The sequence below is a fragment of the Pocillopora damicornis genome, chromosome 9 (genome assembly GCF_964200805.1).
Source record: "Pocillopora damicornis chromosome 9, jaPocDami1.2, whole genome shotgun sequence".
Taxonomy (NCBI): domain Eukaryota; kingdom Metazoa; phylum Cnidaria; class Anthozoa; order Scleractinia; family Pocilloporidae; genus Pocillopora; species Pocillopora damicornis.
In genome coordinates, this window is record NC_142678.1 from 14,948,770 (window position 1) to 14,972,044 (window position 23,275).

Consider the following 23,275-nt stretch of genomic DNA (forward strand, 5'->3'; position numbering starts at 1 on the left):
GTGCCTATTGACTCCGCCGAATAGCTCACGTTTATTGCTGGCTCACTGTCGTCCGCTATCTTGTAACCTTTGAGGCAGAGTAGGGAGCCCACAAGATGCGCAAATTAAGAGTTACTAAATACGTTTTGTAGTTATTTTTCAATTAAAACTTTTATAGATGACCTTAAATCTTACATAATGACACAACGAACTCAATATTTTTGACAAGCTTTCCACTATGAGCACGGCAAACTGGCAGGTATTGTGGTCTCCAAACCAACACGACAAGTTTATCACCTTCGGAAGTGAAATATGTCTTTACAAAGTCAGCAGGTCTCAGGTAAGGTGATATATAGAGAATTTTGCATAATTTTTCTTGATGGAAGGCCAGTTTTTAGAATAAAAGCAAATTGTTATTTCGCCCATCGATTATAGGATGATCATGTGCCTAAACAAGTCCCACGGAAAATTTAGGGGGTGGTACTTGGTGGGTTAGACATATCAAAGTTCACTTTCATTCAACGATCCAAGTATCAGGAAAAAGATTGTGTCAAACACTTTTTCCCAATGTCCTGGGTAGTTTCTTGTATATCTTTCTCCAAAAAATACGCAGAAGTCTCTACAATGATATCCTTAGATCATCAAAGCATCAATAAAAATTTGCAGCAATGTACACTATATTAAACATTTTTGTTTCTTAACTGACTGGTTTCAGGAAAGTCCACCAACGGCTGCAGGTGTAAGAAGCCAAGGTATATAGTTTTACCTCAGTCTGTTCCTTGCCAACTTATGCCTTGCATTTCAGTATTGTCCTTGGTTCAAGCTTTTGTTAATATGAATTTTCACTTGTAAAATATTTTATATCTTTCTTCTTATGATTTCAGTAATGCATCTTTCTGGAGATACCTATGCATCACTTTTATCTGTTGTGAATGATATACAAAATTTAAAGGTAACCAGTTCAATTAAAAGCTAAAAATATATATTTGTTTTTTGGTTCACTTTATGTTTTGATTGTCCAAAACCTTCCTTTATTAAATGGTTTGAGTGACTAAGACATAATTTCTCCTTACAGTATCAATATAATATGAAGCAGACAATATCAAAATTTCCAAACTTACGTCGTAGGAATTGTATGGCAGACAGTAAGGAAAATTGCTAATTAGATCTGGGTTTTAATGCATTGTGTTTTTCTCCTGGGAAGACATTTCACTCTTCAAAGTTCCCAAAATCTCTGATCGTTTGGGATTTTCCCATACATATGAAAACCACCCTTATATCATCTGGAAAACACCACAGAAATCAATTCTGATGTTTACTTCTGACATGACTGAAAATGGGAGTCACTATAACAAACAACATTTAACTTTTCAGGACTGCTTTCTCCTGCACTAGTTATAAAACTGTATGTCAATCAAACATTATTCCATTTACTATAAGTTCTGGCCAGGTTGGCTACAAGTAAAACTGTTTTCTGTGTTTTCACAGTGTGTTGCTTGGTATCCAAAATCAGAACCAGAAAATTTATTAGCAGTTGGACAAGCAAATGGAAGAGTTTTAGTCACAAGGTAAGAATTAACAAAACATGTTTCTATAAATGGTAAAAACAATGGATGGACATTCATTAGGAACAACTTCAGGAGAATCATACAGCAGCAGACTGCAAAGAGAACATGTGAATAAAGGGGGTAAATTTCTAAAGAAACTGTGGTGCTGGGTTAGTGGGAGAGTATAACAGGGTAATTTAGTATTATCAACTGAGTTGATAACGTATATTAGCTTCCCTAAAGAGTTTAAAAGCTGTCATTTTAAATGTTAGCCCTTTGTCAGAGTGATTGATGAAGGGCTAATGTTTTGAAATGTCAGCTTTTAAACTCTTTATGGTACTATTATCAACACAGTTGATAATACTACTTTACCCTGCAAAGGGAACACATCTTCAACATGTGTTAATCACAACTGTTAAAAACCAACTTGCCATAGTATTGTGCAATGCTTCAGAAGGTGAGGAATGTCATGACTGGTGGACCTCATTCCTAGGGTTGTCGCTAAGTAAAGATCATCCACAGGAACTATTAGCAGGTGATCATTGGCAAAGTAATGCAAGCACTTCTGTGGTTACATAGTATTACCATTGTTTGATATTCAAACACTATCTTTGAGCCATCATGCTTGAAATTTTAGTTTCTAAGCTATAACCCTGAATCCCTTGAGCAATACAACTGAAATGTTGTTTTCATTCTTTGTTTGAGATAAAAAAGTGAAAACCACCAAGTTATTAATCATTTTAAGTTACAGCAAACATCTATAAAAATATGGCTGAGTGATATTTTCTCAGGCATATTGTTCACAATGAGGTAAACATCGGTCACTTTTCAATGGAAATGATTAAAAGTAAATAATTTGTTAATTACTTATCATTATTGTCTTCTCTTTCAGCATTGGAAAAGAAAGTAATCAGTCAAACCAAAGAATTTCTAGAGAATTTGGTAAGAATCAGTTGATTTCAAACTTACAAATGCCGGGATTATGAAATTAGTCATGTTGTGTTACTTAGTACTTTCTTTTGAAAGTGTGACAATAAGTGGTACTGGTAGTTTGATATTTTGTATAATTGTGAAAGGATTTCATCAACTGTTATTACATGACATTAATTAAAAATTTATACTTTTAAGTCCCCAGGCATTCACGGCAATGTAACAGCCTTGCATGGAATCCTGTTGAAAATAAATTGGTATGTTAATTATCTTCTTGATGAGGTCACAAGGGATTGGTCCAGGTACAACTTTTAACCCTTTTATTCCCATGAGTGACCAAGAAAAAATTTCTAATCACAATTTCAATATGATATCAAGCAGACAAATGATGAGAATAAAGACAAATATCATTTAGGAGATAATTGCATGTCCAATATCAAATCCTCTTAGTTCACATCATCAGAACTGAGCCCACTAAGGAGAATTATCAGCAAGATTTTGGGAGTGAAAGTGTTAAGGCTTAACAAATGTCAGGCTACCGGGGGCTAATTTCAAATTTCAGCTAAAAGGAGGGGTGCTTTTTGGAATAGCGGGGCTTAATCTAAGGGGGCGCTTGTTAAGGTAACCCTGTAAAAATTAAAAGAATGCTATGCTAGACACATTTTCATCTTCATCTTAGATTACCTTTATTACTTATATGCAATCCCTCCAAAATTCAGGAAAGTTGTTTTACCCTGGCCTGTGTGACCATTAATTAATGTTTGTACAAAATAGTTTTATTTACTTTTCCTCATCACTCAGCTGGCAGTTGGCTTGGACAAAGCAAGAAATGATCCTTCTCTCCTTGTTTGGGACGTTAGTGTTCAACCCAGTAGGTCAACACTCCATTTTTAAATTTATTTACTTCATTTTATTCTTGTAAAAAATGAATTAGTGGCAGCTTAAACCCTTAAAAAAGCTTATTAGCAAAGTCATTCTAGAAATTACATACTAAAACATTGCACAATTTGATCATGTTCCACTGAAACTGTGGCTAGCAATCATCATTAACCCTTAAACACTTGAGAGTGACAGCCATCTAATTTCTCCTTTCAATGTCAACCCTGAATCAAACATTGAGATCATGAGACAAAAGGAAATGATCTCTAACTAAGAAAGGTCTTGATTGTTGAACAAATTCTCCCCCTAATACCACAGGATATATGCAAAGAACAGTATGCACCCGTACTGATGTAAGGGTGCAAAGGGATAAATTATCTTACAAAGACTTAGGAAAGTGGATGGTTTTTAAATTTCAAAATTAACTTTGAGAATGAGTGAAAGAGTCAGGATTTAAGGGAGACGTTTTTCTATGTGGATCTGTTTTATATAGATTGCACTGGGATGTGATTTAATATTGTATTCTATGATTTGTTTACTTTGATTTATTTCTAAATCATTTTTCTAGATTATACTTTGATTACTGATTTATCTTTGTTTTAGCTGTAAGGGAAAGTGGTAACCAAGAAAAGAGGTTAGTTCACAGGAACATTGTTGCTGCTCTGAGTTTTAACTTGAAAAACCTTATTCAGGTTAACAACCTGTATAGGAAAGTGATGGTGTTGAATAGCACCTGGTTTGTAACATTTTTGATCTAAATTTTTTCATCTCCAAATTATAGACACTCAGGAGTGACTGGTGGCAAACAATCTCCCATTACCGTAGGAACAAATTTCCAAGAGCCTTCACACGTGCAGAATAGGGCTCTTGTTGAACTATGTAAGCTGCTTCACCTTATATTATTACAATAATTATGACAGTCACCATGATTTTACCACAGTGATGGTGACTGTGCACTAGATACTTGACTTATCTTCAAATTTTTATGGTTATTTGATGTGACTTTATCAGCTAATTTCTTGTCTCTTGTTTCTTGGCTCTTGTCAAACTATGTAAGCTGCTTTATGGTAAATTATTATGATAATTATGACAGTCACCATTATTTTACCACAGTGATGGTGACTGTGCAATTGATACTTCAATTATCCTCAAATTTTTATGGTTATTTGTGGCTTTATCTGCTAAATTATCTTTAATTGGTGTTATCCTCCACTATGACTGTCTCAATCTGATGTACAAAGATCAGATCACAACACAGGGGTCTTTGCACCATACTCTTTGTAATGTAAATTTTTATGGTTATTTGTGGCTTTATCTGCTAAATTATCTTTAATTGGTGTTATCCTCCACCATGACTGTCTCAATCTGATGTACAAAGATCAGATCACAACACAGGGGTCTTTGCACTATACTCTTTGTAATTTGGAATTCAATGAATTAAGATATAAAAAGCTTATCCTTTCCCTCCTTCAAGTGCAAATTAAAGCACTATCTTCAATATTCCTAATGTATATTTGTAGCAGTATGTACTCTGTCTTTATTTACCTCATTCAGTGCACCTATAAACTTACATTGTTAGCACTTTATTTCAACTATGGAACATAAAGTGTAAAATTTTATAAATGAAAAATTATATAACTATATGAGACAGTGTTCCCCCTTATTTTAAGCATGATAGGTAAAAGAGATTTTTAAACCAATGGAGAAATCCTTTTACCTGTTGAATTCTCAAGAAATCCAAGTGAGTTGGGAAGAAGTGATGATGGTGGTGGAGACAGAGCCATCAGCTTACATTCTCTATACAAAAAGACTTGAACCTCTCACCATTTGCAAACCTTACACTTGCTTTGTTTTCATTTTAATTGCTGCAGCCACTTCAGATATAACTGTTTCATTAGCTTGGTGTCCTTATGATTCTAACGTGTTGATCACTGGGCAGGGACCAAAATACATCAGAGCATTTGACATCAGAGGTGAGCAGAGTGTTAAATTGGTGGGGTGAAGTTCTGTCATAGGCAGACACATACATAATTATGCTATAGACATTGCATTATATGGATTGATAAGCTGAATTATAAACACAATTTGATTGGTTCATACTTATGATCTGTTGGAGAACAGACACATAGATGACATCACCATTAACAAAATTTTGCTCCTTTATCACATAAAACTGGTTGATTCTATCTTGCTGTGGGTCTGTACCATGGTAGATCACAGAAAAATTGTTGAAATTTTGTAAGAACATTAGTGACACACTTGGCTGGGCTTTGAATGCCATGTTTTGTTCTTGTACAGATGCTCTGCAACATGAAATCTATTTGTTAATGAGAGATAAATTTATGATGGACGTTGCTCATAAGTGTCTGAACACCACGATTTTATATAAGTTTTAAGAGATACATCCTTTTTTGTCTAGCGGACACTTTCCGTCCACAGAATGCTGCCGTAACAAAAGCAGTGTATGGTGTATGTTTTGACCCACTTGTTGAACACAGAATAGCTTCATTCTCTGGGGTAAGGATTAAAGAACTGTCACAACATATATTAAAGTAATATCACAGATACATAAATACACCTCATTTAATGGTTTACACATAATACATGCGAATATTTTGTGTGTTGGGTGACATATTTTTTTCCTACTCATTCTTTGTAAGTTTTTTCTTTGTAATTTTCCTAAGGATTTGGATTTAATATGGTTCACATGTGAAAACAAAACTGATACCACATGTAATTGTGAAGATTTTAGAGGTTGTGGCTTACTCAAATCCTCAACAACTACAGGGGTGGCGCAGTGCGAGGTGACAACAATTCAAACTCCACTTGGCTGATTTTAACTGATTTAATGACAGATCAAAATTGAAAGGTCTAGATCAATCGGTAGCATTTGACATGAAGGGTCATAAACTTTAAGATAATGAAGATTGAAGTTTGTTGGCCTTAGAAGCAGTAGCAGCAGAAAGAATAGTAGTAGCTTTAGGTGCAGATTAAGTTGTAGGTTCAAACTGAGATACAAGAATTCAAAATAGAGTTGAACTTAGATTAGGCTAAAAAGAAACAGTAGACTATCAAGAGACATAATTAAACAATAATAAAACTAGTGGAAACCCTAGCATGAAACAAACAGACGTAACAATTCTAGTGTTGTAAGAAGATACAAGCAACAGTATCATACTAAACACAGAGTAACTAAAATGAGCATAAAAGAATAACAATTTGAAAAGAAGTAAGGACAACTGATGGATAAGTTTGTTTTGCTATAATACTGTAATGATAGCACTTAGTTGACTATAAGCAAGATGTTCTGTGACCGAGAAAAAAAGCTGATGATTCTGCAACTTAATTAACAACAAAGAAGAGACTTACATACTTTGTTTGACAACTCACACCAAAAGAATAGCAAAGGCACTCTAGATATCATTTTCTTTATCCATGAAAAATGTGATGCGCACCATTTGATTGGCTCCTAGCTTCTTCAACCAGCTTGTCAATGAAAATTTATTTAGTGCAGATTCAGTGTGTAAATCTTGGTGTACATATGATTTAGTTAAATATTATGTTAAGAAATATATACATTTTTTTTTTTTTTGTAGGGTGGGCCTGGCGTAATTTGCATCTGGGATGATCGAAACTTTGAAAAACCTGTATCCTCTCTGTAGCACGAAATGGCTCAGAGGTTGAATTTTTCTGGAATGGACTCCCATCTGAGAAAACAGGGATGATAGTTGGAAATCAAGTCAAATCTTGGGATTGCTTGAGCTAAAATTTGACCCCTGAGAAGCCACTGTCAAAATTACTGTTAACCAAGATACATGTAAACTATGTAACTATAAGGACAGTTAACTTGAAAAGCTATATGTGGAAATTAGTTACTGTTGTCCACCTTTAAAAATACAAAATTCAAGAATGTTTTTGTCCTAAAAACTCCAACTGGCATTTCTTCTTGTGCAAGTTTATATTTTCAGTCCTACCTTAACCTTTTTCAGTTGATGACAATGAGTCAGTCATGTCCTGTGACAGCCATTTCATGGAGTCCAACACGATCTGGCTTAGTAGCCACACTTGGTATAGAGAGCCCAATTGTGCAACTGTACGATATTCAACATGCTTCAGCAGGTAAGTAAGTTGACTAACATTTAGAGTCCATTAGGGAGAAAGTCTAATCAAATATTCAGTGTAGAACTAAGAAGAGTGTAAAGCGCTGTTTATCTCTCTAAACATGTAAGCCCCCCTACTTAAACAATCAAAAATTAATGATTTTAGATTTATGAAATTCATATATTTGCACTGCAGTGAAGAAACAAATCTAAGAGATCCTTGCAGCTAAGAACACTACTGAACTAGTAGTTGAAAATAGGACCTGAAAAAAATTCAGGCCCACATGGGATTTGAACCCATGACCTCTGCGATACCAGTGTAGCGCTCTACCAATTGAGCTAACAAGCCAACTGGGAGCTGGTCAATGTGTTGGGTCCAAATAAACCATCCAAGTGATGAATAATGATTTTAGATATATGAAATTCAAAGGATTTTAGATTTGCAGCATGTTTTGTTTGTTTGATACAATTAGAAGTCTGACCTTGTAACTCACTTATCTGTTATTTGTCCGAAGGAAAGTTTCATTCAAACCTTTGGCACTCATGTCTGCAAAAATTCCACATAATGCGGGGTTTAACTTGATAAACCTGATTCAGTTCTTAAATTGAAATCTTTCCTCAGTTTCACCAACATATGGAGTTGGATATGAGATAGAACCATCTTTCATTGAAAGGAGTGTTAAGCGTAAGATGTTGTTTCCCATTGTTTATAATGATTTTCAATAAATGTGTTAAGTTGCCCAAGGGTAAATGAGTTTTTGAGATCTAAGGGTGGTAAATCGTCAGTGAAATTCAGCACTTCTGCATGTTGACAAGCTGTAAGACAGCTATAAACATTTTATACCCTTGATGATATAATTTTCCATTGCATGTTTGAATTGATATTTCACAAAGATGCACTGGCTGGAAATGAAATTATAGGCTGAAATTAATGTATTAAATTGGCTAATTTTATCCAAGAGGAGTAAGTGGCGTAGTTCTGTTATGACTTTTTCTTTGTTTTAGACTGCAGCTGCTGTGTCTGAAAAAAAAAAAAAAGAAAAGAAAAAGAAAAGGAACTGAGGCTTAGATTGCGGGCTTATTTGTTCATTCATAGAACAAAGATAACAATAATAGTCATGCCTGTTGTTATCAATGAGGTCTGTAAATCATGGTACAGTTGATACATGTAGTCCCTGAGAGTTGAAAAAAAATGTTTGTATATTTTTTATTTCATGGTGGACAGCATCAGGAACAGTTGTGTCTGCATTCTCCTGGCATTCTACACAAGAGAATCGCATGCTTACAATATCATCATCTGGTTGGTGAAAAGTTATGATTTCAGTTACTTCAACATTGGAAAATGTTGATAATATAATTTTTTCTGTTTTTACTCTTAAAACTTCTGTATTGTTGAGCAGCCCCAGATTATTTATTCTTCTTGTATTGAATATTTTCAGGACTGGTCCAAGACTGTACAATTTTTGAAAGAATATCTGTAGTAAGTACAGTTCTCCATGGTAAAACTTATATATCACCAGGAAGGTGAGAGATATCATGATTATTATATTTCACCGACTGTTCTACAACATTAAGTATGTTCTTTTTAAGTTTTTTTGTTGTTTTGTTACCCCTGCAGACTTGGTCCCCAAACTCCTATCTTACTTGGGGTTGTGGGAAGCATTTGCTGGAGTGCTCACAAAAGGTATGTCTGACCTTTACTATGTTATTTCTGTAGGCCTTGTTTGTCATCCAGGTTTATCTGCATGGAACTTCAGGCAGTTTGATATGAACCTTAACAGGTTTCTGGTGTGTAAACAGCATTACTTTTCTTTTAACAACTGTTTGCATCTATAGACTGTACTATTCTCAAAATAAATGCTAGAGAAAAACAATGGATACATCAAATAGATGGATATAGAAAAATAAAAATCAAAAAACATATTAACTATCTTTTATCTGTGCATCTCTCAAAATACTTTTTTTTTTTCCTTCTTTCTCAATTTTTGGACAGACACATTTTACTTTGGCCATTGTAACCCTTTGATGCCAAAGAGTGACTAGCATTTCAATGTTTTGTTATTATATCGCCCCTGAACCAAACATCAAGGTCGCAAGAATAATGGGAATGATCACCAACTAAAGAAGCTCTTGATTGTTAAACAAATTCTTCTTGTCAGCACTTTGAGAAATGTTTTGAGAACAGTTTGGAGAATATACATACTGATGTTAGGTTATAAGAGGTTAACACTCTTAGTTTATGATCACAAAATATTTCTGTCTTCATGCATTCAAGTGTGTGCCTTGGCAGGGACAAAAGATGAAATATTATTTCATTAGTGTCCTAAATTTTTTTTTGTTATTATTTTATCAGATAAATGCTTATTTTGTTTGTGTGGTAGACTACAGAGGCAGCTTTAGAGGAAGATGTCTCATTAAAGATGAAGCGCAGAGCATTTGCAGGATATGGAATTGACTTTTATCAAGTGAGAGATGTTGTTTGTATTTGAAGGGAGGCTTAGAAAAGAGCCCTGAATGGCTTAAGAGAGAGTACTAGATAATCTCTCCAAGTTGTATCCTTGTTTGAAACACATGGAGAAGTTGATCCTGTATCAAAAGTCACTTACTCCTAGTGCCTTATTTCTCTCAGCCATTCAATTGCAACTGTGAGGTGTTGGGATTTTTTGCACCTATTTGTAATAGATCCTAGTTTATTTACATATTTAATAAGTTGATCAGATTTTAAATGGGAGTTGATTAGTATTGATTGACAGTCAATAATGGTGATAATGATGATGATGATAACATAATGATGTCAATAGGCTGTTTTTTTTCTTTTTGGGCTTAACAGGCACAAGACATTGCAAGAATAACTGGAGATCCTAAGCTTGTCAAGCTGTGGTCATGGATTTATCGTATCTTTTTTTTAATCATGTATTATGTATAGGTAGCAATGGAATTATCAGGCTCAGAAAATGATCTCTATATTCAGTCTATGTTGCTGAATGAAAAAATTTCAAATAATAGTACATATATATCAGTAAACCAAACTGAAGCATAAGATTTCAGATGGAGAAAAAATCCACACAGCAACACAAAAAAGGTTTACAAAAATGTTCACAAAATCTTCAATTATCACAAATGGTGGATTTTAAGTGTATTTCTGTGAGCAGCTGTCAAACTAGACTCTCAAGGAATCATTTGGATTTCCATTTGCGTAAACAGAAAGGTGGCAAAATTCACTTATCAACTTTGACCCGTAAGGTGTGATTAGTGAATCTCCCTTCCAGTTTCTCTAGGTTTTCTTGTAGTTTGGTCCTGTTTCAAAATAATGCCTTCACTTGCGTGGTGGATATTGCATTCATATTGCAAGGAGAAGATAAACATCAACACTGGTGGGAGTTAAAAGGTCAAAAGTTTTGCAACATTGCTCTTCCAAGGTTTTAGAAGAGGCTCAGTAATTTTGACTCTATCATTGACAAAACTGGAAGAAAAGGATGAAATGGGGAGAGAAATTGGCCAAAATTCTCACATGGTCATTTTTTTTTCTTGGAGAAACCTTAACAATATTTCAGGGGTAAAGTCCATGAGAGAACAAGGTACAATTCACTTTTACTCATTCATGTATGCTAAGTGATGATCTTAAAAGGTGATGAGAAAATTTTGGAGGCTGAAAGAATGTTTCCTTTATGTAACTTTCTTTTCAGTGTGTAACTCCGTGTATGATCTTTTTTCAGATAAATCTAAAACTCTTAAATATGATGGCATCAAATCTATCATTGGTGGAGAGAATGGTGGTGGAGGTATATAAAACTTAGGGAAAACTACTTCTCATAGACTGTATTTTTACAGTCAAGTAATATTTCTTGTTACTGAGGGTTCAAATAACAAGGTTAAAGTTGCAGTGATACACTGACCATGCAAGTCCATAGGGTGTAATTCAAAGGCCTACTATGATCATAATTTATATTCAAAGGTGCAACTGCAAGAAGTAAAGCAGACTCTTACCAAGAACAGCGTCTTGTAGCACCAGTGTACTACAGTGATGAAAGGTCAGAATCAAGCTTGTTATGCTTACTTGTAGTTGACTGTACCCTTGTTCCTGAAGGACCTTGTTCCTGAAGGATGTTGAATTTTTTGTGGCACTTACAATTTATTGATGCAATCAAACCTGTATTAAATGGTGCCATATTAAGCAGTCACCCTGTATTAAGTGACCAGTTGTCAAAGTCACAAATGTGTTTCTCCTTACTCACTGTAATTTTCACCTCTATTAAGTGGTTGCAGTCACCCTTTACTAAGTCTCAACAGCCTGTTTTTATTGTCTTCCACCCGTATTGAACAGTCACTGAAAGTGGGACCACTCAAATGAAATTAAGAATAATCTTTCAAGTTATCATTAATCCATGTTTCTTTCTCAAAATCAATGTGTTTAATAGTATTTTTGAGGGAGATTTTGTACATTTAGTGGTCAAGTAGGGCATTAAGTGACATTGTTTAATTTTTTTTTTTTATAATACCCCCCAATCTGTGGAAGCTGTGTCAAGCAGTCAACCTATAATTAGCAGTCACCCTGCTATTCCCCATAGGGGACAGTACAGGTTCCATTGTAATTGTAGTTATTTCTGTGTGATTGCAGAAAGCTGGCTCTTTCTCTTTGTGGCTGGGATTTTAAAAGCTCTGGAAATACACTTGCTGATTTTTTAAACAAGTAAGTGAAAAGCTTAGATTAAATGATTGAGCTAGTTTGTTTGACTAAGGTTGAGCAATTGATGGTTCTAGGAATTTAAATGACTGAGTTTGGTGCATAATCTTGGAATGGGTTGACAAGACAAACTTGATTCATTCTATAGTTTTTTTCATTATTTTGATGAAAATTCACATCAGTTGGCCTTAGAAATTTGTTGGAAAAACATTGTTCTTTTAATTTGTTTTACTAAGCCAGTGGAAAAGTGTGCATCATTTTGATAGTCTCTTAATATGTTTTTCATTTTTTAATCCTTTTTAATAAATAAACCTATAATTTTCTCTTGTTTACAGATTGCAATCTTCTGGACAGTATGAGAGAGCTGCAGCAGTAGCACTTTTCAATAACAAGATCAGAGATGCAATTGAAATATTGAGCTCACAAGGGTCAAATGATATGAAAGGTACTAAAGGTAATATCTTAATTAATACAGCATTCAGTTACTCTTGGTTTAAACTTCACTCTGCACAGAAACACACTCACACTTTTGTGTAATCCTCTCCAAAGAATAGAGTAGTTATTTTGGTGTTCTGATTGATTTCTGGTATTTTTCCAGGAAGTTCCCTGAATGTGGTCGCTATGGCACTGTCAGGGTATACAGAGGAAAAGAAGACTTTGTGGAGAGACATGTGCAGGTCACTGTGTGGTCAGGTGAGTTATAATAGTTATATAAAACACTAAATTATCTTTCATCAGGGATTCATTTTCACAAAAACAATTCTAGGCAAGATGCTCAAATCTCACAATGCTCCAATCCACTCAGGAGTGTGAGTGGATATTTGTAAACTGACAGATGAACGTGACAAAATACTCATGTACTCTGAGAGGGGAGACTGGAGACTAAACCATTCAAGAGGAGTTTCAATCTTCTTAAGCATTCCTCTGTCATGAGTGACCAAACAAAACATTCCTCTTTGAATATCAATTTTGTTCAACTAAAGTAGTCATGAGAAGGTGTGCACTTTGCATTTTAGATGGAGAATCCTTACCTTAGATCAGCTTTTGCTTTTTTGACCACTGAGGCTGAACACTTTGAGAATATTTTGGTGAGTTCCTTCTTTAAATTTTGAGTTTTCTATATATACTGTAAGTTTTACCTGTAAACATGCCACAATCTTTTTGGTAATTGATTATAAGATTTGTACTTTAACGCATAAATAGTTCTCAGTACAGAAAAAGGGTCTAAAGCTATTATTATTGTGCAGTGGGAAGAGAAGGTTTGTCTAAAATTGCAATACTACTGCAGTGTACTTCTTAAACCTTCAACCCTTAAGAGTGACTAGCATCTAATTGCTCTTTACAATATCACCCCAGAATCATGTAGTAAGGTCATGAGAATAAAAAAAATTATCACCAGCAAAAGAAGCTGTTGATTGTTACACAAATTCTCCTTGTCAGTACCTCAGGGAATGTATAGGGAACAGTATGGTGAATACTTTTACTGATGTTAGGGTGCAAAGGGTCAAAAGATTGAAAATATGAATGTGCTCTCTTTGAGGCTGAGGAAGGAATTGAAATTGAGGACAGAGTAGCCTTTGCTTGCAAGTACCTTCCTGATCACAAGGTAGGAACACAGCACTTTTAAAACTGCAATCTTTGAATGCTAGCAAGGTGGTATTGACATGATAAGAAGCTCGATTGAGCTGCATGGAACAAAAAGTGAATTGTAATTTCTCACTATTTTCATATATCAGTTGTCCCAGTTTCTTGAAAACTTGTCAACAAAGTTGAGTAATGCTGGGGATCTAGATGGCATTCTGCTTACTGGTAGGAATTATTTCACTTCACCTTCATTCTGTGTTTGGTAAACATAATCTCTCTTAATGTCATGGATGAACTGAAATGAATTTGGAGAAAGGTAAAAAAAGAAGTGTATTGCAGTTTTAAATTCCCTTGAAGTGAAGCAGACTGTAATTTTGGGTGAAAGAACTGTTTGTTCGAACAAAATAGCCTTTTGATGACAATTAATCAATCAATGACCAAACATATTTTTTAGGAAGAGTTTTCAATTTTCTTAATTCATCTCCCTTCAGGCATACAGGAAATGTTCAATTGAATAAGGCACAGACATTGTTATCTGCCAAAATTTTATATGGTGGTTTTAATAAGTTTGAAAGCGATCTTTGCAGTAATGAACACTACTTATAAGTAGTAGCAAAGATAAGATTTTCGTATATTTAAAGGTACTTGTATCTACTTGTATGGTAGTTTTAATATCAATGCCAGAAGAATTAATATTAGTGAATTATATTTTCATAAAGAGTACTTACAATTAACCGGAAGAAAAAACGTATACAACACATTAAATTAACCACTGACCAGCAAACTATGTTACTAGAAATAGAAAGTAACATAATTTGCTTTCATTTGTATTACTACATGGTTAAGTTTCATGAATATACAACACTGTTTTTTATGCTACAGGGCTATCAATATCAATCAGTACTGATCAATTTCTATCAGTTAAATAATTATTGTCTTTATCCCTTAGGAATTTCAATGGATGGAATAAACTTAATAGAAAAATATGTAAATAAGGTAGAGTCTCCCTCACTGTACTTCACACACATAAAGATTATTTATATTATCTTTGTGTATTTAGTTTTTTAGTCTATATGGTACATCTGTCCCAATGGGATAAGCCCACACAGGTTTTTTCTCTTAGTTTCTTCTATTTTTTATTTATACATTTATTTTTTCAAGGGAATTTAGAGGGTTTGTCTCTCTCATAGAGTAATCTAATCAGATTCCTTAAACCAGCTAAACCCTCCAAAACTTGCTTCACTTCCAAGCATGTGGGTTCAAACCTTACTGAAGCTGGAATTTTCTTCAAGCTTACTCTCTGCAATTGCTTTAATTGAAGTCCCCCCACAAGGATCATTTTTTTGGCTGATTTTTTTTCCACAGGTCAAACAAATTTATTTCATCCAATAAAAACAGAAAAAAGAATTCGAGATTGTTCAAGTACCAACACAGAGCTTGAGAGCAATTGTGTAATTCCTGGGTCTCCAATTTTCCTCACTCTTGAGACAATTTTCTAGAGAAAACAGTAGGTCTGGAAGTAGACAAGTGATCTCCCATATATATTTTGTTGTGGTTAACATTTGGTTTTCTTAACAGACAACAGATGTTCAAACAGCAAGCTTGGTCTTTGTCAACTGTGTAACTCATATCTCCAGTGAAGTATTCAAAGATCCTAGAGTTTTATCATGGATAGAAAAGTAAGACCACAATTATTTTTTCAGAGAAAGATGTTCATCTATAAAGCACCACTGTTTACAGTTGCACTTTCAAAATTTTAAATATTGATCTGAATGTTTTGGTATTTTCAGTTATAGAGGTCTGCTTGACATGTGGAGGCTCTGGCATCAAAGGTATTGTTCAATAGGGAAGAATCAGTAGATGATTTCCATGTTTCTTGGGGAAATTGATGGTATTTAATAAGAAATTGTTTCCTCACATTGTATTGCTAAGACTAGCTGCATTTATCGTAGTTATGTTGTACAACAGCTATAAAATATATCAAGGATTATTAATGGCTGCAGAAGAAAATGGTTCTCTCTTTTTGTTAATTGTTCTATCTGAGAAAACAACATGTTGTCAAGGCAAGATTTGTCTTTTCAGTTTGTTTTTCCAAGAGGTAATAAGCCTTGACTTAAATCTATCACACAAAGTTTTCCAGTTTTCTTGTTTTAGAAAGGGGCACCAATGGGCATCTTGTGAGGGAATAAAACCAACAGAGATATGAAGCCACATGCTTGAAGTGAAGCAAATGCTTATATTAAGTATTTGTAAAATATTGAGTTTTTTTATCCCTCGAAGGAAATATGACCATGATTCATATATATGTTGTGTCCTTCAACTTTTGTTGATTCAACAATTACTTTTATTTTCAGGTCCCTGTTTGATATTCATTTTAACTTAAAAGATTCCACCCAAAGGCCCCCTCAACAAGTGTTTGTTTCATGTAATTTTTGTGGCAACTCCATCCTTACTAACATGCTATCAACAAGTAAGTGCTAGTCTGTCATAACATTTTATCTTCTCTTTGTCTATTGCCATCATTTCTTGAAGTGATATTATGAGCATTTACCTGGATTCATTTCCTAGCTCTCTAAAAAGGCAAATATTGTTGGAAAATAGACAGTGTTGTCTGATTACATAACTGATTAGTCATCTGTAATTTGATGAATGCTGGTTCTTTTGTACTATTTTTTTTGTGGTACTTGATAAAATTTGTTTTTTGGTACTCAATAAAATTTCCTACCCCTCTCACATAAGGTCTCCTTGATTGAGCTCTACTCACCCCACTCTGCTTAAAATTCTTGGCATATGAATTATATCACAACACTGTACATTCACATTTACTGTAGGAAGTGTGCTTGCACTACAATTTAAATGTGTTGCTATATGAGTAAAAACATTTAACCTTTAATGTAATAATGTAGTGAAAATGAATTGTTGAGCTAACTTTTTATTACTACTGTTAGGTTCAAGGCCTCGTAAACTCGCACAATACTGCAATCCCTCAAACAGAACAAAGGTGTGTCATTACTCACAGAAGAGGCAGCGTGATAATGCTGTTTTTTTTGCATGGCCCACAGCTAGCCTTTGGCTTATCTTTTTTACCTTCTTTGACAGTTTGTTGGCATGAACAACAATAATTATTGTTGAACACAATTCCATTGGTTCTTTACCCTGAGAAAGACGAACTGTCCTGGTGCGTTCCTTACACCCTTACCCATTCTCATATCACTGACACCTTATGAATGTCAAGAGCTGTCTGTCTAGCCATCAGTTAATATGCTGAAAGGCATATCAATTTGGTCAGATTCGTTAATTTTTCTGTCTCATTATTTGTGATAATAACAGGGGCTAAAACCTTTTTGGAACACCAAAAAAGAATCTGGAATGAACAGAGTAGTACATTACTAGCCACTCAGCTACCTTTTAACTTGTTGAGTCAGCTTATCATACCGAAGAAGTAACAACAGTCCAATCATCAATCCCTATCATGACAGCTCATCAAAAAACTTGTGAAGTACACAGTCTAACTCCATGAGTTTGAAATGTACTGAGGCAGTTTGACTTTCTACTTCACAAGTGTGCAGACAGCTAATCAGTACAAGGGACCTTTAGCAGTCTGTGAGGAAGACATAGACCAAAAAAAATATTTATCATGTGTTTCAGATTATGGCTTGCCCAGGTTGCCGTAAGCCTCTTCCAAGATGTGCTCTCTGCCTAGTTCACATGGGAACATCTTCATCACTTTCACAGAAGCCAGCAAATCAAGGTCAAGAGAACTAATATATTTACCAGTATATAAGTTAACCTACAACTGCAAAATCACAACTGAATCTTTCAGTTCCTCTTCTTCTTAGAGAATCTTATCTACATGGAGACTTTTATTTCAGTTGGTGTTCCACACTGTTACTGGAAGTAAGATAGTTTAAACAAAAGTGTCTCTGAAATTCAAATGATGCACATGGAAACAAAACTTTTGAGCTCAGGTGATATAACCACCTTTGATTATCAGCTAAAAAACAAATACTTAATACAAATACTTAAATCTTTTCTTCAGGAGATTCAAGTGCAGAAAAACCAGCAAATGTGCGAACTGTCAATCCATTTCATAACTGGTTCGCATGGTGCCAATCATGTCGTCACGGTGGACATTCCAATCATATAGTTGAATGGTTTAAGTAAGTGTGAAATTGGAGATTTCAGTTCTGATACAGATGTAACAAGGGAAGTAAAATAGAATTCTCCTAAAGTAGCTAAATATTAATGGTGGGGGTACCTTGACAAGTATACCTCTTCCCTTGTGCTTTTAGACCAGGCCAACTGAGATGATTTCTTCAATACTGATGTTCAAGGGTGGGTGGCCCTCCCTCATGCCTTATGAGTCTTTCCCTTCTCCTCGCTACCTGGATCAATCTCTTTTCATTGGAATTGAAGTTTTCGAATTTCATTACATTAGTGTGTACTATGAAGTGAAGACAATGGAAAACAATTTCCAGGCACTGGATTAAAACTTTTTGGGAAGAGTGCATATTCTCCTATAGTCCATAACTTGTTTATCATGTAAGGGTTTTCTTTCAAAGTGTTATTAGTTTGTTAGTCACTTAAATGTTAGATTTTGTTTCTCTCCTTGTGCTAAGGACTTTTGCTTCCCTTTGTAGAGTTAAAGTGTTTATTTTTATCAAATGATGTATGTGACTGTTAACATTCTGGATTCCTTTTCAGGGAACATATTGAATGTCCTGTCACAGGATGTGGATGTCACTGCATGAACTTAGATTCTGTTGCCATGGCAATGCCAAACAATGACATTTATTCAGTAGCATGAGTGGATAATTATTTTTAAAATAATGTCAAAAAAATTAGACTCAGACTAGCCATTTCTGACGTTTATAGTGTTATCTGGAAAATATTTGTGAAGACACCTTTACAAAATGTTGCTCCTATGTCTGAAAGAAAATATTTTTTTCTTTTTCATCTCAAAAATTGGATATATTTAGTCCTCTACTAATTCAGATATTGCAATTTAATTCATTCTCTACTCTAACAATGAAAAATTACTAGGCTTTTTTTAAAATTGTAATTGTATATATATAAATTGAGTTATGAATCAGTGAACTTTTCTTTTTAATTCTTGGCTCATTGCCCCTAGAACTCTGGTGTGAATTTTTTTATTCATCATTTGTTGGAAGCACTGATGTGAGACAAAACCATTCTGCTTGAGTTACAGCAGACTGATTTTAGGCCTTCTAAGTGTTCATGATTAAAAGCAGCTGTAACCATTACTGGGATAGTTGATGCAATAATATTCCCTTATTCACTTTGAAGCTGCACTTAAAGTCAAATTTCATAAGTTACCATACTTAGCTGCAATATTCCCTTTCCTCAGTCTGTGTTTAACAGTCACATTATAAACAGAGCATGACATTGGATAAGGAAAGCTGTGGCAGAGTGTTTTAAGAATGAGTGGTAAATTGGTATATTCTTCTTTGTTACTATTTAAGGGGCAATGTGGAATCTTCTTAGACAGTAACAGCAGACACATTTCACCCCAATTTCTTCTGTCACACAAACATAATTGGCAGTTTTCATATGCAGATAATTGCTGTGAAGACGTCGTGAAATAAAAAGTACTTCAGTCAACAGGTCAACCATTTGCATATGGCTGCTTCCATTCATGTTTGTGTCACAGTAAAGATGAGCCTAAACTTTAACCAGGTTCATTGTTTATTAACTAAAAGGATCAGCCCTGTCTGAAGTATCTAGTGGTATTTTTGTCAATCTCTCTAGAAAAGTATTTTACACATCGCCTACCGCTAATTTAATTAAAAATTCATGTGATTCCTTAACATTTTTTAATTGTAAGGAAAATCTCAAAAAATCCAAATCAAAGATATTTCGCAAAGGGATTCTTTGAATTAAAATCATTGTCATAAACAAATGTGGTTTTGATCAAATTGTCAACAGGTAAAATACCTCGCCAACCATACATTGACTTATCCCAGAAGGTGTATGGACTTGCTCCCCCTCCTGTGATCAGAACTTGTTGACCTTGAATCCACGTTAGCTCGTTGACCTCTAAGAATGACTAGTATCTAATTTCTCCCTACAAATGTCACCCTTGAATCACACATTAAGGTCACAAGAACAAGGTAATTGATCATCAACTAAAGAAACTCTTGATTGTTAAACAAATTCTCCTGATCAGCACCATGGGAAATGTATAAAGAACATTACGGAGAATGTGCTTACTGATGTTAGGGTGTAAAGGCTTCAGATTAAGGCCTTTGAAAGAGAAAGGTGTTTTAAACTATTCTTTCCCCAAGATTTAAATACCAATTTTAACTGTGTCTGCCATACATTTGCTATATATATGCCAAATAATTTTTTTGTGAAATCCAATGATATACCTATAATTTATTTCTTCTTTTTACCTTTCTGTATTGAGATTTACTGATATTGTGAAAAGAAATTTCTTCTGGGTCACTGTTGGGAGTGAAAGGGTTACATATTACAATATCACTCAAGAATCACACAATAGGGTCACCTGGCAAAAGGAAATGATAATAAATAAATAAGCTCTAAATTGTTAAACAAATTCTCCCTGTCAACACCTTAGGAAATTTTAAGGTTAAAGTAAGGAGAATATACTGAGACGAAATGGGAGACAAGATGTAGAATTTCCATTTATTTGTTAAAAGATTGTAGCTCTAAACTACACTTCAATAAAAACAGTGAGGGTTTGCATGCAACCATATTTTCCTTCCACATTGTCTCTTGTTTCTTTTCCATAACAGTTGCAAACATCTCCACCAGGCCAATAGAGAAAAACAAATCTTAGTCTCAAATAATGAGCAACACAATGCGAGGTGTTGGTCTGGAAAAACATGAAGACTAGTCAGCTAGGAGTCTTTTTTAGGTTCATTTAACAGTCTTTACTTTCTGGTTCATGACGAGGGAATAACTTCATGTTTTTATCTGGTTAGTGGCCAAATCCATTCAACTGTGTAGATCCAAATATTTCAGGGAAGTCAGCAGCTAATGAAACAGCTTGACTATAGGCATCCAGGTCTATTGACAAAAATAATTCACATAACTGTAAAATAGAACTTCTATTTTATGTTTCCACCAAATAAAAGCAGAAGGCAACCAAAAAAAAAAAAAGCTTAAAAAAATTGACATAAGTACAGTTAATCTCAACCACTTATTGAATTGAAAGCCATATTTACCATAACATCCATTAACCCTTCAATTCCCATGATCAGATTGTTAATTCTCCCCTCGAGCTGCTAAACATTTCCTTGTAAATCAGTTTCTAGAATTCAGAGTTGGACCATGATAACTTTCTACCTGATAAGTTTGAGTATTTTCACCACCTGTCCGCTGGACAGTTTATAACTTATTATAGGGAGAAGTTACATGTTTATCACTTCTGGGAGTTAAAGGGTTAAATCATTGGTAAGCAGAGAATTATATCTAAAATCACATGACAAAAGCAGAAGCATCCTTACCAAAATCATTGCTGTATGGAATAATTCTGTGTCCTGACAGCGAACAATTGTTCTCTACTCTTCCTATAACTTCCACTGCCCCTTGGAGCTTCTCATCAAGCTAAAAATTTTATTTAACAGAGCAAGTAATCAGAATGTGTTCTTCGATACTGAGTGAACAACTTTTCATCTGAATTAAAAATATAAATCATTTAAAGATAGGACTTACCGGTACATCCAGAGTGACTTTGACAACCTTGTGGTCACAAGCCATGAGCTTAAGCTCAGCACCATTTGAACTGATCTGCAAGAAAAACAAGATGAGTCTTAAATTGAACCAGTATAGAAAAAGCTGAATTGCTGAATTATAACCCTCGCATTCACCACCTGAAAATTGAAGAAAAAAAATAATGGATAGTCAGGTCAGAAGCCTAGTCAATCCTACCAAAGCTAATTCTGGTCTATAGATTTCTTCTTTGCATTTCTTTGCAGTTAGCACACTGAACTCAAAGAAGAGAGGTCCGGTTCCAGATCAAGCCGGGTCATTGCCTCTCTCTGCCCAGGAGTTTAAATCAGTACAGGCAAACTGTTAGGGAGGTCCTGTGAAATGCTAGGGGGGTAACCTTGCAATAGACTGTCATCCCATCCAGGTGGGAATAGAAATACCCCTGGATACTTGATACTACAGAAACCAGGATAAGCTCTGCTTGAATAGCCACTGGGCTCAAGTGCAGACATAACCTGTGCATTTCTTTTGGTTGCCCTGACAATTCATCAGTTCCCCACTTTTACTCCTCAGTGTACATGAGTGGTGAGTGTAAAAAATTAAAAAGGAACACCATTACTATGATCACTTTTCAGCTTTGAATTTGGTCATAACAATAAGTAGCTAGTCAGCCAAAGAAGATGGTAGGAAAGAAAGAAAAAGACTGAGGCTGAATAAAGAGGTGAATAGAAAAACAGCATGAATATGAGAATGAAGTGGTTATATTTGACAGGCAATTATACAACAAGAATCCAGGAAAGATTTATCTATAACCCGATCTATTCTCAAACAAAGATGTATGCCCAAAACTATTGTATGGTTTTCACTGTTGTGTTTATCCAAGAACTGGTATTTTTTTTTTTTAAAAAGAATGATCTTAAAAAATTATGAGCTATCAAATGCCTGAACTGCAATCTTCAACAGTGAAATGTGAATAACAAGAAGCGGAAAATCTGAATAAAAAAGCGTGAAATTGTTAAATAATAATACAAACAATTATGAATGTTTGTTAAAAATAATGTTGTATTGTCCAAGCAGCGGACATGAATTATTGTCCACATTGGGAGTCAGTTTGGTATTCCAGGTTTCCAGTGTCAAAGTCAATATTTTCAAAATCGTGATCATCATTAATCCAGGATAATTATTAATCCTGGAACTGTTTGCATAAATAAGTATGGGGCTAAGTAGAAATCTTGCGAAAATGGCATCCATTCGTTCGGGAATTTTTATTTTGCGGCTCAGTCACGTAAAAGTGAGCAAACGTACAGCAATAATTAAGCCATTCTAAACTTTATTTGAAAATAACAGACAGTCAGTGAAGACTAAGACATTCAAATTTCGTCACGAGATCGAATAATGGTCATTTCCAATTCCCCCTTCCAGCCTCTCGCAAAGAATTAGCTATTTCCCCACAAAAACTCCCACTAGGTACAGCCATGCATGAATTATCAATTAGCAATCTACCTCTTTGCCGATCTAGAATAATAAAATAATATACTTATTAGCTGCAGTTAGCATAACATCGAACATCGAGTGTAGACCTTTCACACTCTTTCTTCGTACTTACCTCTGTTACATTTCCCACAAGACAAACAGTTTTCCCAGAATATTGGGTTAACATAGAAGCATTGACTCTCGGTGCCTCCATGTCAAAAACACGGGGAATGATCGAGGAAATTCCAAGATCTTTGTGCCAATAAATAAAATTCTCAACTTCGCGGAATAACTGATAATTTTGGCGCGCTGTTCAACTAGTACTTAGTCCCTTTCGTACAAATTGAAAGGCTAGTTACCAGGACCATGAACCACACAGAAGTACTTCATGTAATTCGCCTATT

At 34.7% G+C, this 23,275-nt stretch overlaps 2 protein-coding genes across 4 annotated transcripts; one reads left to right on the forward strand and one right to left on the reverse strand.

Annotated features, from left to right (window-relative positions):
• Positions 1 to 7: 7 nt before the first annotated feature.
• On the forward strand, positions 8 to 19,623 carry LOC113665406 (GATOR2 complex protein MIOS). Of its 3 annotated transcripts, none has more exons than XM_089182144.1 (36): positions 8 to 319; positions 695 to 731; positions 864 to 931; positions 1,468 to 1,547; positions 2,419 to 2,468; positions 2,655 to 2,713; positions 3,258 to 3,327; positions 3,939 to 3,969; positions 4,117 to 4,214; positions 5,207 to 5,308; positions 5,755 to 5,852; positions 6,932 to 6,982; positions 7,325 to 7,454; positions 8,058 to 8,120; positions 8,661 to 8,735; positions 8,875 to 8,915; positions 9,054 to 9,119; positions 9,817 to 9,900; positions 10,266 to 10,329; positions 10,990 to 11,013; positions 11,152 to 11,217; positions 11,391 to 11,466; positions 12,054 to 12,125; positions 12,455 to 12,573; positions 12,718 to 12,812; positions 13,136 to 13,207; positions 13,660 to 13,725; positions 13,856 to 13,928; positions 14,653 to 14,699; positions 15,282 to 15,382; positions 15,494 to 15,535; positions 16,058 to 16,173; positions 16,652 to 16,704; positions 17,352 to 17,454; positions 17,743 to 17,863; positions 18,408 to 19,623. In XM_089182144.1, the coding sequence occupies exons 1-36, from the start codon at positions 218 to 220 to the stop codon at positions 18,508 to 18,510; spliced, it is 2,718 nt and encodes a 905-aa protein (XP_089038270.1). In that variant the 5' UTR covers positions 8 to 217; the 3' UTR covers positions 18,511 to 19,623. The 3 variants fall into 3 exon arrangements, 2 of the variants coding, with proteins under 2 accessions (XP_089038270.1, XP_089038271.1); XM_089182145.1 differs by having other exon boundaries at positions 12,455 to 12,564; XR_016179694.1 differs by lacking the exon at positions 16,652 to 16,704.
• Positions 19,624 to 20,355: 732 nt separating this feature from the next.
• LOC113665418 (replication protein A 14 kDa subunit) lies at positions 20,356 to 23,201 on the reverse strand. Its single transcript, XM_027181087.2, has 4 exons — positions 23,005 to 23,201; positions 21,402 to 21,476; positions 21,194 to 21,293; positions 20,356 to 20,753 (listed from the first exon to the last, which is right to left on the reverse strand). Exons 1-4 carry the CDS (start codon positions 23,083 to 23,085, stop codon positions 20,665 to 20,667), a joined length of 345 nt encoding a protein of 114 aa, XP_027036888.1. The 5' UTR covers positions 23,086 to 23,201; the 3' UTR covers positions 20,356 to 20,664.
• Between the last annotated feature and the right edge of the window lie 74 nt (positions 23,202 to 23,275).

Excerpts from the sequence above, each read along its gene's own strand:
- LOC113665406 (XM_089182144.1), top strand. The coding sequence starts at position 218 with ATGAGCACGGCAAACTGGCAGGTATTGTGGTCTCCAAACCAACACGAC. Across the intron at positions 3,970-4,116 it reads AGTGGTAACCAAGAAAAGAG|ACACTCAGGAGTGACTGGTG; the intron begins GTTAGTTCACAG and ends TCCAAATTATAG. Across the intron at positions 8,916-9,053 it reads TTTTTGAAAGAATATCTGTA|ACTTGGTCCCCAAACTCCTA; the intron begins GTAAGTACAGTT and ends TTACCCCTGCAG.
- LOC113665418 (XM_027181087.2), bottom strand. The coding sequence starts at position 23,085 with ATGGAGGCACCGAGAGTCAATGCTTCTATGTTAACCCAATATTCTGGG. Across the intron at positions 21,294-21,401 it reads AAGTCACTCTGGATGTACCG|CTTGATGAGAAGCTCCAAGG; the intron begins GTAAGTCCTATC and ends TAAAATTTTTAG. Across the intron at positions 20,754-21,193 it reads TCCATACAGCAATGATTTTG|ACCTGGATGCCTATAGTCAA; the intron begins GTAAGGATGCTT and ends TTTTGTCAATAG.